Consider the following 14,251-nt stretch of genomic DNA (forward strand, 5'->3'; position numbering starts at 1 on the left):
TACTACCTTCTGAATTGGCCTTTATTTGTTCATCCGTCACTTTCCGCTGTTGCACTTGTTTATTTTCATACAAAAACACACTCGGACAAATACACAGGACCACCTCTGTCGGTGTATCGTACGTGCACGGCTCTGTGGCCTGGCTGTCGTTTCCAAGGCAACACGGTGGATGAAACCATCCCGGCCTCCCGTCACGGAGTCCGGCCTCAGACCGGACCACCCACACATATACACACACTCGCACAGCGCCAGTATTCTGTCTGCTACAATTACAGTTATATTTGAGTTTCATGTTTTTATGTCTCTGTGGAAAGTTGTCAGAGCTCCAGTGTCTCCCAGTTTCCACTCCTTCATACTGGGATCAGACCAGTGATGCAGCAGCTGAGGCAGAAAATGCATTTGAAACTTTGAACGTCAGCGTGTGATTGGCTGTGGTGATCTCTGTTTCAGCTTTTGAAGATAGTTGGTTAGAGATGACTGACAGCAAATGAGGGTGGAGAATCGAACAACTCGGTGCGAGGACAGTGTTTTGGTTTCTGGTCTCACAGTCGCCATGGAGCTTACACTTCCTGGTGTGTGTGTGTGTGTGGGTGTGTGGGTGTGTGGGTGTGTGTGTGTGTGTGTGTGTGTGTGTGTGTGTGTGTGTGTGTGTGTGTGTGTGTGTGTGTGTGTGTGTGTGTGTGTGTGTGTGCGCACCGAGTCAGATTCCAACATTAGGGAGCAAACGATTTTCTACATTATATTTATGTTACATTAAAAAAATTACAATTATTCTTAAGATGTTTTCAGATCCAACCCTCGTGAGAAGAGCAACAGGGATTACATTTGTTTTTACAGTTTGACCATAAACTTGACTATAGATAACTACAAGTAAAAAGAAAACAAATTACTAATAAAAAAGATTTTTCCTTGTCGCAGCCTTATATTTGTTGCTGCGGAGGAGACTTTGTTTTTCAGCAGCAGCTAACTGGTTGAACTGGGAGGACTGCGCGGGGAACGTCCTCTCCATCATCAGTGTGATTTATGATCATAATGTTATTTTTATGGTCTGAGTGTATTTGTTTTATGACTCAGCTGCAGGACAAAGGCGACACTGTGCCGGTGATGGATAGACCTGTTTCCATGGTGATTAGAGTGATTAAAACTGATTAAAAACACCTTCAGGGTCTGAACCACATCGTGCTGCTTATTACTTTTATTACTCTGTGACCAGACTCGACGTCTGTCTGTGCACCGAGCGGGAAAGTCTGACAGCATCAGGACCGATATTAACGGCTTATTCAGTCAGTGATCGGTTCATATTGACGGAAAGTAGCTGTATGTCATTAATGTCCGACCTTAAACCTGTGACACCCCTGTGGATGCTGGGTAATCTGCTGCTGTAACGCAATAGATGAAGAGAAGAGGAATTGATGAAGTAAATCCTCCAGTTTGTAGCTGCAGCTGCTCAAATCTCCAGCCAACCTCTAATGAAATTACACTTCGTCTCTGTCCACTCGCTTATCTGATGCACACACACACACACACACACACACACACACACACACAGATAAACAAATTACAGCTAACTCCAGGTTTTGAGCTCACTACACTAAGGCTACAAGGGAGTTTTCGCTCTGCATCTGTAAGAATCCTTGTCCATCACCTAAAAACACGTAATCTGATCATGTGGTGTAAACAGGAAGTAGCTGTAACCGTAGCAACATACTTATGATCAATGAATTAGTAAAAATCATAAATTTGAGAAACTGTAATAGATATTCCGTGTTTTGACGATAAATTACAAAATCATCAAAACTGTACTTTACTGTACATTTTGTACTTTATACCCTGAAGCACAGTTTACATTTAGTTTAAAATCTGATTTTCGTCATTAACTTTGTTAATAATAACAGTCTGGAGAACCATCTAAATTAAACATTTTAAGTTATACGCTCATCGTAGCTCTGGGTATTCTGGGTATTCTTATGCTAATCCATCGCTGGGGATGAGGCACAGAGCAGCCAAGCAAACAATGGCAGTGGAGCCAGAAAGTCTGGCCTGCAGTCTCCCAGGCCCTGAAAGGCATGTCGGGCAGGGCGCCGACACCATCGGGAGGCTGCTGCAGCACCCAGAGGCCTGCCTGCAAGGAGGGGCCCCTGGAGGGGATGGGGAACGGGGCCAAGATGGAGGGAGGGAGAGAGGATGGAAAGAGAGAGAAGAGGAGAAATGAGAAGCAGCAGGAAGGGAAGAGGAGGAGGAGGAGGAGGAGAGAGGGAGAGAAACAAGGAAGATGGAAACCTGGAGAGGGGAGGGAGAGAGAAATGGTGAGTGAGGGAAGAAAGATGAGGATAAAAGGGGGAGGGAGCAAGATCATAAAAGAGAAATGAAGAAGGGAAGGAGCTAAAGGTAAAGAATCGGACAAGAAAAGAGGAAATCTGATCCTGGAAAGAAAAGAGTTGTAAAGATGATTTTCACTTTTCAAATGGAACAACAAAGATTCCTGAACTCTCTGTTTACAACCAGGCGTCCAACGACATGCATCAGCGTTCACAACTCAATTAATCTATGGTAACAACAGACTCCGGGTGGCAGAGGAGTTTCCTCATGAGAGAAAGAGACGGAGGACGGTAAAAACATTATTGACAACACTGCAAGTTTGCAGTAATGTGACTGATGGAAACGTCCAACTCAACTTTACTGTTTCCTCCCTAATGGAAACATCAGTGATCGACCTCTTTGCTGCACAAACTGATAAATATGCTCATTTCTGAGACATTTTCTGTTTTAACCTCAGTTGTTTTCCCTGTTTTCAAAACTTAAACTCCTCCAATTAGTCAACTATTTGATTGACAGATGATTAATTATTTTCATTGATATTTTTGTTCTGTCTTCTCTTAGAACTTCAGACTTTTTTTTATAGACGTCGCTTTGAGCACTACATGATTAATCAGTAAACTGATGCAGTGACAACGCAAATGTCTTCATGACTGGACGGATCATTTGTAATACACGTAAAAACAAAGAAATGGAAACAGTCCATTGCGTATTCTGCACCAGCACTGATCTCAATCTGTCTCATTACTGCGTTTATTTATGGAGCTCAGGAGCTTTCAGCCCCACTGCTCCTCCAATCAGGACTCTGCATCGTTTATTTAGTCTGTCGCTGTTCTTCCAGAGCAGGAAGAGGAGACACATTAAGGCCTGATTATTGATGTCTGACCCCGCTGCTGCAGGCCGTCCAGAGGGGGAGCGTATTCGGGATGGATCATTAATAACCTGCACCTCCCTCACTGTTCTCCACTTGCTCGGTCCAGAGTCACTTTACAGCATTTTAACAGTTCCAGGAGCTGGAGCTGCAAAACAAACCGAGACGAGCAAAACAAGCTGTGTGATAAACTGGTTAACCATTTTCAAAAGCTCCGGACGGCTCAACTGAATCATTTCGTTTTCACCCGTGTCAATTTTATTGATCCAAAAATGGAAAATTGGTTCCGGACAAGTTTGTCTTTCACATGCGAAGAACTCGTTCACAACAACAGGAACATGCAGGGAAACTGACTCGAGCATTTGTATTCTCACACGCTGCCCCCATGTATGTTTAATGTATGAATTTCGTGAGTACCACATAAAAACATAAAGGTCGGGCTGCAACTAATAAGTTCTGGATTATAGTTCAACCACGACTACAGTGACCTCATGTCGTTTTGTTGAAATACGTTCATTTTCACAGTTTTTGCAAACACAGAAAAGCAACAGATTCTCTATCTGAGAAGTTTTGGGCATCAGACTTTTTCCATTTCTGCTTCATCAGTGACTGAACTGATTGTTGTCAAAATGGATGCTGATTAAAATTCAAAGTTTGTTCTTGATCTTGAAACTAGTTACTTCCTCTCCAGGAAAACGCACTCCCAAAAACTCCCAGGTGAGTCTTTGGTTAAGGTTTTTTTGTCACGTACCAAACCAGTCAGAAATGTTTCTGGCTCCGGTTTAGAAGAATACAGCCATTGTCGGAATTGAACCTGTAACCGTCACAGCGTCGTTGTCTCGCTGAGACTAAAACTAATCCTCAAACTGAGGTTAAACTGGAGACTAATCCAAGTAATAATAAAAGTCATCGCAGCGTAACTTGGTGTTTCCTTTATTGAACTCAGAGCTGTATCATTTTACATGATCGTTTTTATAGCCGGTTAGTTCTCCAGCCAAATGAAAAGTTATGAAACCCAGAAGCAGACACCTTCACTAAAACCCTTACAAGAGCTCGGTTTCTTCTACAAACCTAAACCCTCTGCTTTGGTTTCAATCCCACCAAATTTCCCAACATCCCTGGAGAGGTGTGACCTCAAATTCCTTCCCCTGTTGGGGGGAGGCTGGCCTGCTATGGCTCAGCGGTTCCCTATAAGGGCCGTTTATTCTGTACAGGTGGGACCACCAACAATACCTCCTTTCATTCCCGTCACGCTGAACGTTCCTCCTCCAAGACTCTTGATGTCACGTCCAGCTAGCCGGAGTAGCTATGCTACATTAACCTCTGTTAACTCGGGAGACAGACCAGTGGACATAGGTTGTCTTTCAGGGGAGAGGACACAGGAGCCAGTACATATCAGATACCATGAGTGGAAGGCCTGTCGATGTCTGTCAATGTAACCCTTAATTAATATCAGTCCCCCTCAGCCAGGATCTTTCTTTGTGTCAAAACTTTATTTATATTAGTGAAGAAACTCTTATAATCTATATCTAATATATATAAATATATATATAAATAAATATATATTGTTTTCTCTTTTTGTGACTGGCGTGCAATAGAAGTCTCATCAACCCCCACACGCTCGCTCTAATTCTCCTGGGTTTATACAGACTTTATAGCAAGAGGTGAAAGTCCACCGAAACCACGGAGTGTCTCACTCAGACATTTGCGTTCACACGTGCAGCTCCTCCAGAGAAAACATGGACGAGCTGCAGAGTTCAGTGAATGTCTGACAGCAGCTCTTGTGTCCAAACAAGCGTTAATGATTGTTACCTCAACACTGCCAATGATACCTTGATCATTTCAGGATCTGCTTAATGAACATCGTACATGTTGTGGTGGATATCTGAGGAAACGAGTCACTGCAATCTGGGTTAAACAAAGTCGCTGCATCGCTCTGTGTTAACGTCGGCTTGGGGAAGAAGGAGTTTGTTGTTTGACTGAGGAACAGACTGAAGGGTCAGACGAGTTTGAACATGACTGCGCAGGAGGAGGAGGAGGAGGAGGAGGAGGAGTGAAAGTTACCTGACACCTAAAGGGTTCCTCTTTTACAGAATCTGGCTCTGGGTTTTATTGTAAGGATTTTTTATTTCTCTGTCAGCCTCCAGTGTGAAGATGTGTGTTTGAGTGTTTCAGCCACTCAATCTCCGTGTGTGTGTGTGTGTGTGCATGGTCATCTTACCTTGGTGTTTTCAGTGGTGTGTGTGTGTGTGTGAGAGTGTGTGTGAGTGTGAAGTATCTGGGAGGAGACATACTTCCTGTCGTGGGGGCTCACAACAGACAGTCCTTCCTGAGCCTGCCTGGTCTTGCTCTCCCTCCCTCCGTCTGTCTGAATGTGTCTTTGTGTGCGTTATCGTCCTGAACTGTTGTTGTTGTCGGTGTCTAAATGGAGCGAACAGCCAAAAAAACAAACTTTAGGTTTTGTTGTGGCAGCGAGGTGAAGATTTTTCCACTTTCTGTTAACGACACAGTGAAGTAGAACTCAGACAAGTGTGTACACACGCAGTATCACAGTATACACACTCACTCCTTCACCCTCTGCACACACACCTTAATCCTCTTTATTTCCCCTCCGTCTCTCAAACACATTCTTCTGTGCTCCACAGTTTAAAAACGTGTCTGCGGATCTTGAAATATCTTGAGATGCATTGAATTCAGTTTCTTTCCAAAAAGATGGTATTTAAAATATGTTTAAAGTGTTAGCAACGATATATGTAATATATTTTAAACTAAAATATAGAGTGGATGTAGTCTTGGTTTGATCCTGCTCCTGGCTGTTTTAACGGAAGTCATTATCAGTGTTGCAGTCGAGTGTAAACAACAGACGGACCCTCAGGTCCCAACTCAGCAGTTTACCTGCAAGTGAAAAATAAGTGACGCTCCTTCGATGACGGGAAGAAAGAAGGACTTCTACATCAGAGCAGTCGTCACCAGAGGACGAGGTCCATAACAGCACTTATCCCTCATCCACAATGTTGTCCTTTCATTCTTTCCCAGGACATTCAACAAACATTCGCTCTTGACCTCTTGGTGCCAAAAACCACTATTGTTTACACTCGGCCTCAGGTGACTGAAACAACTTTCATTTCCACAGCCGGGAGCACGAATGCACCAGGTGATGTCATGTCCAGTTTCCCTGGATTCAGCTGGAGAACTGCAGCATGATGACATCTGATAAACCAGCAGACTCATGGATCTGTTGTCAGGTTGAGAGAATGAGTTCATGTCTAATGACGAATCTTTACATGAGTGTCACGTGACGTACACTCGTTTCTGGTGTGTGAGTGTGGACAGGGATCGTTATTATTATTATTATAAGATTGTATGAACATCTGAGATTTAAAACACTGTTAGAAAAGAAAACATTAGTTTAGAAGTTCTTGCTCTGAAAATCAGTCAAATCGTTCACTTCACACACACACACACACACACACACACACACACACACTTGTTGACGCTCATCCTGGCCTGTACTGTGTTTCTGTGTGTGTGTGTCTTTTTTTCGCTGCCTCCTCGGCCAGAGATGTGTGAAAAGTGGGTCACAGGTTGGACCTCTTTGTTCCCCCCCCCCCCCCGGCTAATGAAAAGTGACAGACGCCGGCTGCACATTGTCCCACCCCCCACCACCCCCTGCCCAATCCCTCTTGGCGCTCACTAATTGCGACATGCCGTTATTAGCGCTGCGCAGGTCCAGCGCCTGTAATTGCAGAACATGCACTCGACAAATAGTTTGGTAGCAAGTTGGACCGTTGGAGACCAGCGCCGGGCCGGCAGGGCTCACCGGGTCACAGCGTGGAGAAGACAAGGGTGGGGGGGGCGAAGGGCGAGAAAACACCAAACCAACCTTCTGCCTTCAGTTCGTCAAAATCAGAGTCTACTCTTTCCATCCTCTCACTTCTTCATCCTCCTTTTTTGATTTACTCACAGATTATTCAAATTCTGAGGGAAACGCTGGAAACTTTCACTTCAGCTTCACTGTTTTAATCTTGTTTCTTCTTTTCTTTTCAGGGTTTTGGACCCAAAGAGCCAGTGAGACAGAAGAGGACCTGATATTGTGATAAAACCTCAACCCCATCCTCATATCGACTCCTCCCTCGTATTGTCTCCTCCTTGTCCTCCAGCCGACCACCCCTCTCTCCGAGGCCTCCTCAGGTCTTCTCCAGATCCTCTCCCCAGGTCCTGCTGTGGATGAGTTGTTATCAGGACTGGGACGTCTGCTGTCAGTCCAGCACAGCGAGCGGCTGATTAGAAGCTACCCAAACAGAGGGCGAGGCGCAGTCTGGGCCCAGGTCCTGTTCGGTCTCAGTCCAGTCCTGCTGCAGGATGGCAGGTCTATCGTTCTGTTTGGCTGTGATGACCTCCGCTCTCCTGCTGACCCTCAGAGCCGACGGTAGGACATTTAAAATCTGATCTTTCTATCATTCGACTCCAAACCTGTTGTGTGTCTTTTGTTTTCTTAACGAGGAGTAAAGATTCAACGGATATCCTCAAGATCCGAGGATGTGACGTTTTTATTTTCTGTTAAAACTCATCCTTCCTTTTCTCTGTAACTCTGACGTCTCCCCCTCATCGGTCATTTTTGCCTCTGACCACGAGGCGTTCTGTCTGAAGAGTTACTCATTCACCTTTTAGTTTGTATTCACAGAGATAAGCAGCACTTACACACTGACATTAGCATAAGAAGTCATTATGCTGCTGCTTTGTAATCAGCTCCCCCTTCCCGTGTACACACAGATGTATATCTGAAGCCTTTTGTTGAAGCAGTGATTAAGTGTCAATTGGCTGATAATGGAAAGACTTTGGAAATGAGCCTCTCCCTTTAGAAACAACAGAGACGACTCCCCCAGGATAAATAGATCCCGTCATGTGTTTAGGAAGCTTTAGGCTGCTCCACTGAGTACATTTACTTAAGTACAAATATGCAGGTACTTATACTTTAAATGTTTTTTCCTACTTTATACTTCTGCTTCACTACATTCTAAAGTAAATCCTGAGCTGTTGAAAAAAACAGTTGTCAGTTCAAAGTAAGACGTCGTCCGATAAGGGCCGCGTCAATATCAGGATAACAGGAGTGGATCAAAATGAGCCTTTCTACTAAAATCTCACCAAATCAAGGCCTGTGACCTTCTGCAGCTGAGGGCGATTAAAGCTCCAGTACGTCAAGTACGAAGACTGACTGAGAGAAAAGTCCCATATTTTTCCTCTCGTCTGAATCAGGTGTTTTCTCTGTTTCCAGAAAGTGAATCTCAGTCTGAGAGTGTTTTTAAAAAAAGTCGATGTGTCGTGAAGGTTAAGGGCTCGAACAGGAAAACAAATGTGGCTGATAAACGTGTGGCTCTGAACATGAGCGGCCGCCTTCTGACCTGCCAGTCGCTGATCTTCAAACACACAGGGCAGCCTGATAAGTGCAGGGTGGTGCTCGGCCCCGTGTGTCTGACTGTGATTTACTTTAATATCTGAGACTTGCTGCTCACACTTATCTACGCAGGAAAGGGAGAAACTCTTTCAGTCACATTGTCCCACAAGTCTTTTCCCACAGTCTGTTGACTCTGGCTTCAGTTCTATTTGAGGAGTAAAGTTAATTCTAAATCACCAATGCGTCCCAACAAGCTCGGGCCTGTTGTCGTGTTTTCCCATCATAATGTTGAAGCTGCATCAGAGATTTAAATCGGCCGAACAGTGTAAAAAATGTCAGCAGGAGACAGATTCAGCCTCTGTGTAATCGGCTCAGTGCAGGAGCTCGATAACAAGGATGAATGAATATGAAAACACTGCATCACAGTTGTGACATGAAATAACTCAGAACAACAACACAGACGGGAAACAGCATTGAGAGTTTAGGTTTTCACCCGTTTGTTGATAATATGACCGAATAAAGAATGAAGACATCAGGTTCAACGCAGCGTCTGCACCGTCTCCATTCTGCAGACTTTTACAGTCTCTTCAGGATTATTTGATCGTATCTTTATTCCTTTCAACACCAGAACAAAACTAGCAAAGAGTTTCTAGGCAGCGCTTTTGGCTGAAGTGACAACAGTTCTGCTCGGCTCCGTTTTTACACTGTGACATCTTGAACAAGTCGTTTAATTTGATCACGGCGACGTGATCGTTCTGCGAGCTGCACTGAAGACTGGACATTATCCTCCTGTTATGTGAAAACAAATGTAAGAGTGAGTTTGTGACTTTCAGCTCATTGTCCATGTGTCCGGATACAACGTCACTGCTCAGGTTCACTGTCACCGCTCTCAAAGCGTCGTCCTCGTCTGCAGCAGCAGCTGTTTTCAGAGAACCAGGCCGTAAAAACTCATCGTCCACAGTGAGAGACCAGCTGGTAATCACTGTGAAAATACCTGGTTCTGTCAGTAATTTCTTTTCAGGGTGAAAGGGACGAGGTTTAGTGAGAAATCCCAGTAAACAGTATTAAATGAGAGGCTTCCACTTTCAGCAGCTGTATCAGCTCTTTACAAACTCCACCACTTCTCCCTGCAGGAAGCTGTTCAACTGATTGTTGCCGCTCTCACTTCCTCCCTGCACATTAACCGTTTCCTGTATGGCACTGTACGAGCTGTCAGCGGCGCTAAATGATCCAAACAGCCATTGTTCTCCGGAAATATCCCTCAGTCCCTCCGGAGACATATTCGCCCTTTGAAACTGTTTATTTCACCTCTGGACTTTTCCTGTCGCAGCTTGTAAAGATGGAGAGTCGCTGATTTCTCACCAGATTTTTATTCCAGACCTGAGAGATGTGAGTCGCACGGCCGCCAATGAATTCATCTGATTCATCTGCCTCTGAATTTCATGATTAATTGATGAATCATTAGGTTCCTTAAATGTTTTGTCCTGAAGAGAATCGGGTCATAAGGAAGATTTATTGTCTGTGGACGGGAAGTGATGGATGCAGAAGTGACGTAACAAGTGAAATCTCAGCTTCTCTTCTTTCTCTGTCCGACTCTCATGCAAACGAGTCGTCCATCGTTATTTACAGCCTGTGGTTACAGAGCTAGCATTAGCCGTGCTATAACAACAGGTCCAATGAACCAGACATGTTCAGCGGCTCCGTTAAAAATATTTCAGGGATGAAGAAAACAGCTGCAGGTGACAGAAGACAGATGTGTCCCCCCCGGGGGACACGTCACGGACAGTAGTCCTGGTTTTTAAACGTCTGACTCGGTCACTTCTTGGTCTGGACTTTGCACATTTGGTGTCTTGTAGTTGAGTCGACCTCAACAGATGTAGAGTTTAGTCTCCTTGTCTCGGAGCAAATGTCACAGTATTTACTTGTATTTACAGTATTTACACATCGCTTGTTTGTTTTACTGTGCATGACGTTGTAGACGGGGGGGGGGGGTTATCACCTCGGGGTGTGTGCTTGGGATGTTTCCGACCCAGAGGAGGAGATAACTGTGACTTTGAGATAGCGTCTCTCCTTAAGGCACAGTTCACCTCCTCTGCTGCACTTTAACTTCAGCAGCAGGAGGTGAAACGAGCGCTCTCCGGTCTCTAACCCAGCGGATCGACCACATTCCTTTCTACCAGTGGTGGAATGTGACATTACATTCGCTCAGTCACTGAACGTCTTGGTTTTATTGAAGTGGTACTTTTTACTTCACCACATAATCAGACAACTGGAAGATAGAGCGTCAGTTTACTTCACGAGTTGAAGTTTTACAAACAAAGCAAAGATTATTGTCAGAGACAATATATATTTTCTAATTAATGATATTTAATACTTTTAAACTTAAATGACACTTTGAGTAACTTTTCATTTCCGCCATAATATTTTAAATTATTATTATTTGTTTGCTCCAACTTCTCAAAGTTGAGGATTTGATGCATCTCTCTCGTACATGTTGTTCTCTGGACTTTGGACAAAAGAAGACACAAACATGTTTTTCACTTTTTCAGACATTACGTAGACGAAGCTACAAAAAAAAGACATATTTGTAAAGTAATCAGTGGATTAATCGAGTCCTGTGACGATGAGGAGACGTCTTCAAATGTTTTTCTTGTTCCAGTCTACAATTGAGGGATTTGAATTTCTTTGTGACAAGAAAAGCTTCTCAAGAAAGACTTCTCATCTGTGGAGCTTTTATCGTCTTTATTACTCTGCATATTTGCAGACAGTGAGTCATTGTTGACTTAACTCACAGTCGTTAAGTTTCTCTGTACGAGAGCGGAGCAGCTAACGTTGTGTCTTCAGACCACACCGGCTGAAAACACCCCGAACCGAGCGTCCGCTGCTCCTGGTCAGACGTTGAGAGGAGCTGAAGGTCGTTTGGCCGCTGATCAGAGCATCAGACGGCTCCTGCTGGTGGATCCTCATACGGCTGCGTGTAAATAAACAGTCTGAAGAAGTGAAGCAGCGCTGTGACTTTAAGAGCGCATGGAGAGAGTCTGATTACCCAGCGTGCTCTCTGCCAGACCTCAGTCTCCACTGTGACTGCCGGCACAATTAAGCACACATGTGGATGGAACACACAGAAACAGCAGCAGCCATTTCCAGCCTCAACACCCCCCCCTCCCCCTCTCCTCCCTCCTCTCCGCTGTCAGTCATAACTTCAGAGCCAATCCCAGCTGACTCGGGTTGTGAGGGAGGCGGGATGAGGAGAAGCCGTCTGAGAAGGTTTTTTTATGAGAATCTAGAATCTGTTCAACCTAAACTAAAATATTACAAAAATGAGAGATGTACAAGAGTTAGAAATATTATATAAATAAAAAGTTCAACCTGTTGAATATAAATAAACACACATACACATTCTATATAATCAGAATACTTTTTTTTTTTTTTACTTCATCGACAGAAACATTGATCACCACCCTTTACATTATTTAAGTAATATTATTGTCCACAAAAACAAAAGACATGGACGTCTTTGCTTCATGTTCTGTGTGTGTGCTTCAATTAAAGCTGTAGTGTTTTGAATATCCAGAGAACTGCAACAATCAGATGATCAATTGATTAGATTCTTTTATTACGAGAATATTCTCTTGTTCCAGCGTCTTTGACTGTAAATTGAAAATAAAACTTAAAAAGACGGCTCGCAGCTGCCGGTGCGATGACATCGCCCCGAGTCACCACAGTCCCTGTGACGTGAACAGTTGCGCTCTGTAGGAAGTCGTCAGCTGACTCTCCACCCTGCTCTTACTTTCACCGTCACTGTTCCTTGTCTGTAATATTTTCTGCAACTAAGACACCAACTGCAGAGGAGACAATCTACTTCCTGGTCCCATCAACACGCAAGTGTTTATCTGACATGCGGAGCTGAAACTCTGGTGTGGACACAGGTCGTCTTCCTTTTAAAGCATGTTGGTGTGGATGAACGTCCGTCTCTGAGCCACAGCAACAAATGTCTCTCAGGGGAAGAGACAGACTGACTGTTGCTGTGGCGACCAGGTAGCTCAAAGTGTTGGTCTGAGTGTACGTAGCTCGAGTCCAGACATGACAACATGCTCGTCACCGCACCGCAGTGTTTTTACTCTGAGCTGAAGAGAGGAGAACAGAAACGACGAGGAACAGTCTATAAAAGAGGAGAAGCGAGGGAGTGCCTGTCCTGCACATGGGAAGAGAAGGAGAAACAACAAGGGATTAGAGAAGGAATGGAGATAAACAGGAGGCAGTAAAGGTGGGCTGATAACAGAGGGATGGACAGAAGTCAGAAGGATGGAGGGATTAAAACGTCTCCTCCCTGTCTGACCCCTTTATCTCAGCTGAAAGAATAAAGAGTATTTTCTCTCTCTGTGATAAATCCTGTCAAACATCTATTCAACTACTTTAATTCATGTCTGAAAACAAAACATTTGAGTTTGGAGTTTTTATTTATTTGTATATATTAAATGTCCTCAAGATCCCCAGTGATGCAGTAAATCAAAATGATTCAATAAACTTGAAGTAAACTATTTAAAAAAACATATTTTAAAGCAACACCGTGTCACTGTCACTGATCAACAGCGCCCCCTGCAGCCTCAGGTGGCGATTAACTCTGTTGGTCTCTGTGTCTGAGTGAAAACATAGTGTTGAGCTCCGACTGTGTCGTCCCACTCACTGATCTGAAATATTCCCCATGATCCTCTGCTTCCTGAACCAGAGGAGCTGCTGCTGTAACAAATCCATCGAACTGTTCTTCATGTTCTAAAGTCACCACAGTTACAGAGGACACAGTTTCTCATGTGATCATTTCACTAAGAGGCTGCAGGGACCGCTCCAGAAAATGTTCAGACGAACATCTCACATACAGAACATGTGTGGGACATGTCTGTCTGGGACATGTCTCTGTCTGGGACATGTCTGGAACATGTCTGTCTGGGACATGTCTCTGTCTGGGACATGTTTGGGACATGTCTCTGTCTGGGACATGTTTGGGACATGTCTGTCTGGGACATGTCTCTATCTGGAACATGTCTGGGACATGTCTCTGTCTGGGACATGTCTGTCTGGAACATGTCTGTGTGGGACATGTCTGTCTGGGACATGTCTGGAACATGTCTGTGTGGGACATGTCTGTCTGGGACATGTCTCTGTGTGGGACATGTCTGTCTGGCTTCAGTTCAGGAAGCAGCATCAGTGGAATAGAAACAGAACTATGAGCAGAAACAAGCAGGATTCTCTCACCATTGTTTCTGCTCAGTATAAATAGCTCCTGGTCCGTATATGGAGCTTCATCACCTCTCCTCCTCCTCCTCCTCCTCCTCCACTGATAGAGGAGGAATGTTTCACCTCCAGCAGGAGTCACTGATAAATCTGACCTGGGGTCTGCTCTCTGAGCTCCATCCTGTCGCTGAGTCCAGGTCTTCAAACTGAACTTGAATCTAAATGAACTCATCGTCACTGTTTCACCAACGTTTGTTCATCTCCGTCCAGCTGCAGGTCAGAACCCAGACCACGTCCTGCAGGGGACGGGAGTGAAACCAGAGGCTCGGCGGCTCGGCGAGGACTCCACCATCGCACCAGAGGATGCCGCTCGTTTCCTCAGCTGCTACTGCTCCGGATATTGTCCTGAAGACGCCACGAACAACACCTGCCAGTGA

At 44.6% G+C, this 14,251-nt stretch overlaps 1 protein-coding gene across 1 annotated transcript in view; it reads left to right on the plus strand.

The window, feature by feature from the left end:
• LOC109641990 (bone morphogenetic protein receptor type-1A) overlaps positions 1 to 14,251 on the plus strand; it is a 35,822-nt gene that overhangs the window by 16,820 nt on the left and 4,751 nt on the right. The window contains exons 3-4 of the mRNA XM_020106608.2: positions 7,235 to 7,616; positions 14,085 to 14,247. Of these exons, the coding sequence (XP_019962167.1) occupies positions 7,550 to 7,616; positions 14,085 to 14,247 (230 nt within the window). The 5' untranslated portion in view covers positions 7,235 to 7,549. The remainder of the gene's footprint in view (positions 1 to 7,234; positions 7,617 to 14,084; positions 14,248 to 14,251) is intronic.

Source organism: Paralichthys olivaceus, chromosome 14, assembly GCF_024713975.1.
Source record: "Paralichthys olivaceus isolate ysfri-2021 chromosome 14, ASM2471397v2, whole genome shotgun sequence".
NCBI classification, from domain to species: Eukaryota; Metazoa; Chordata; class Actinopteri; order Pleuronectiformes; family Paralichthyidae; genus Paralichthys; species Paralichthys olivaceus.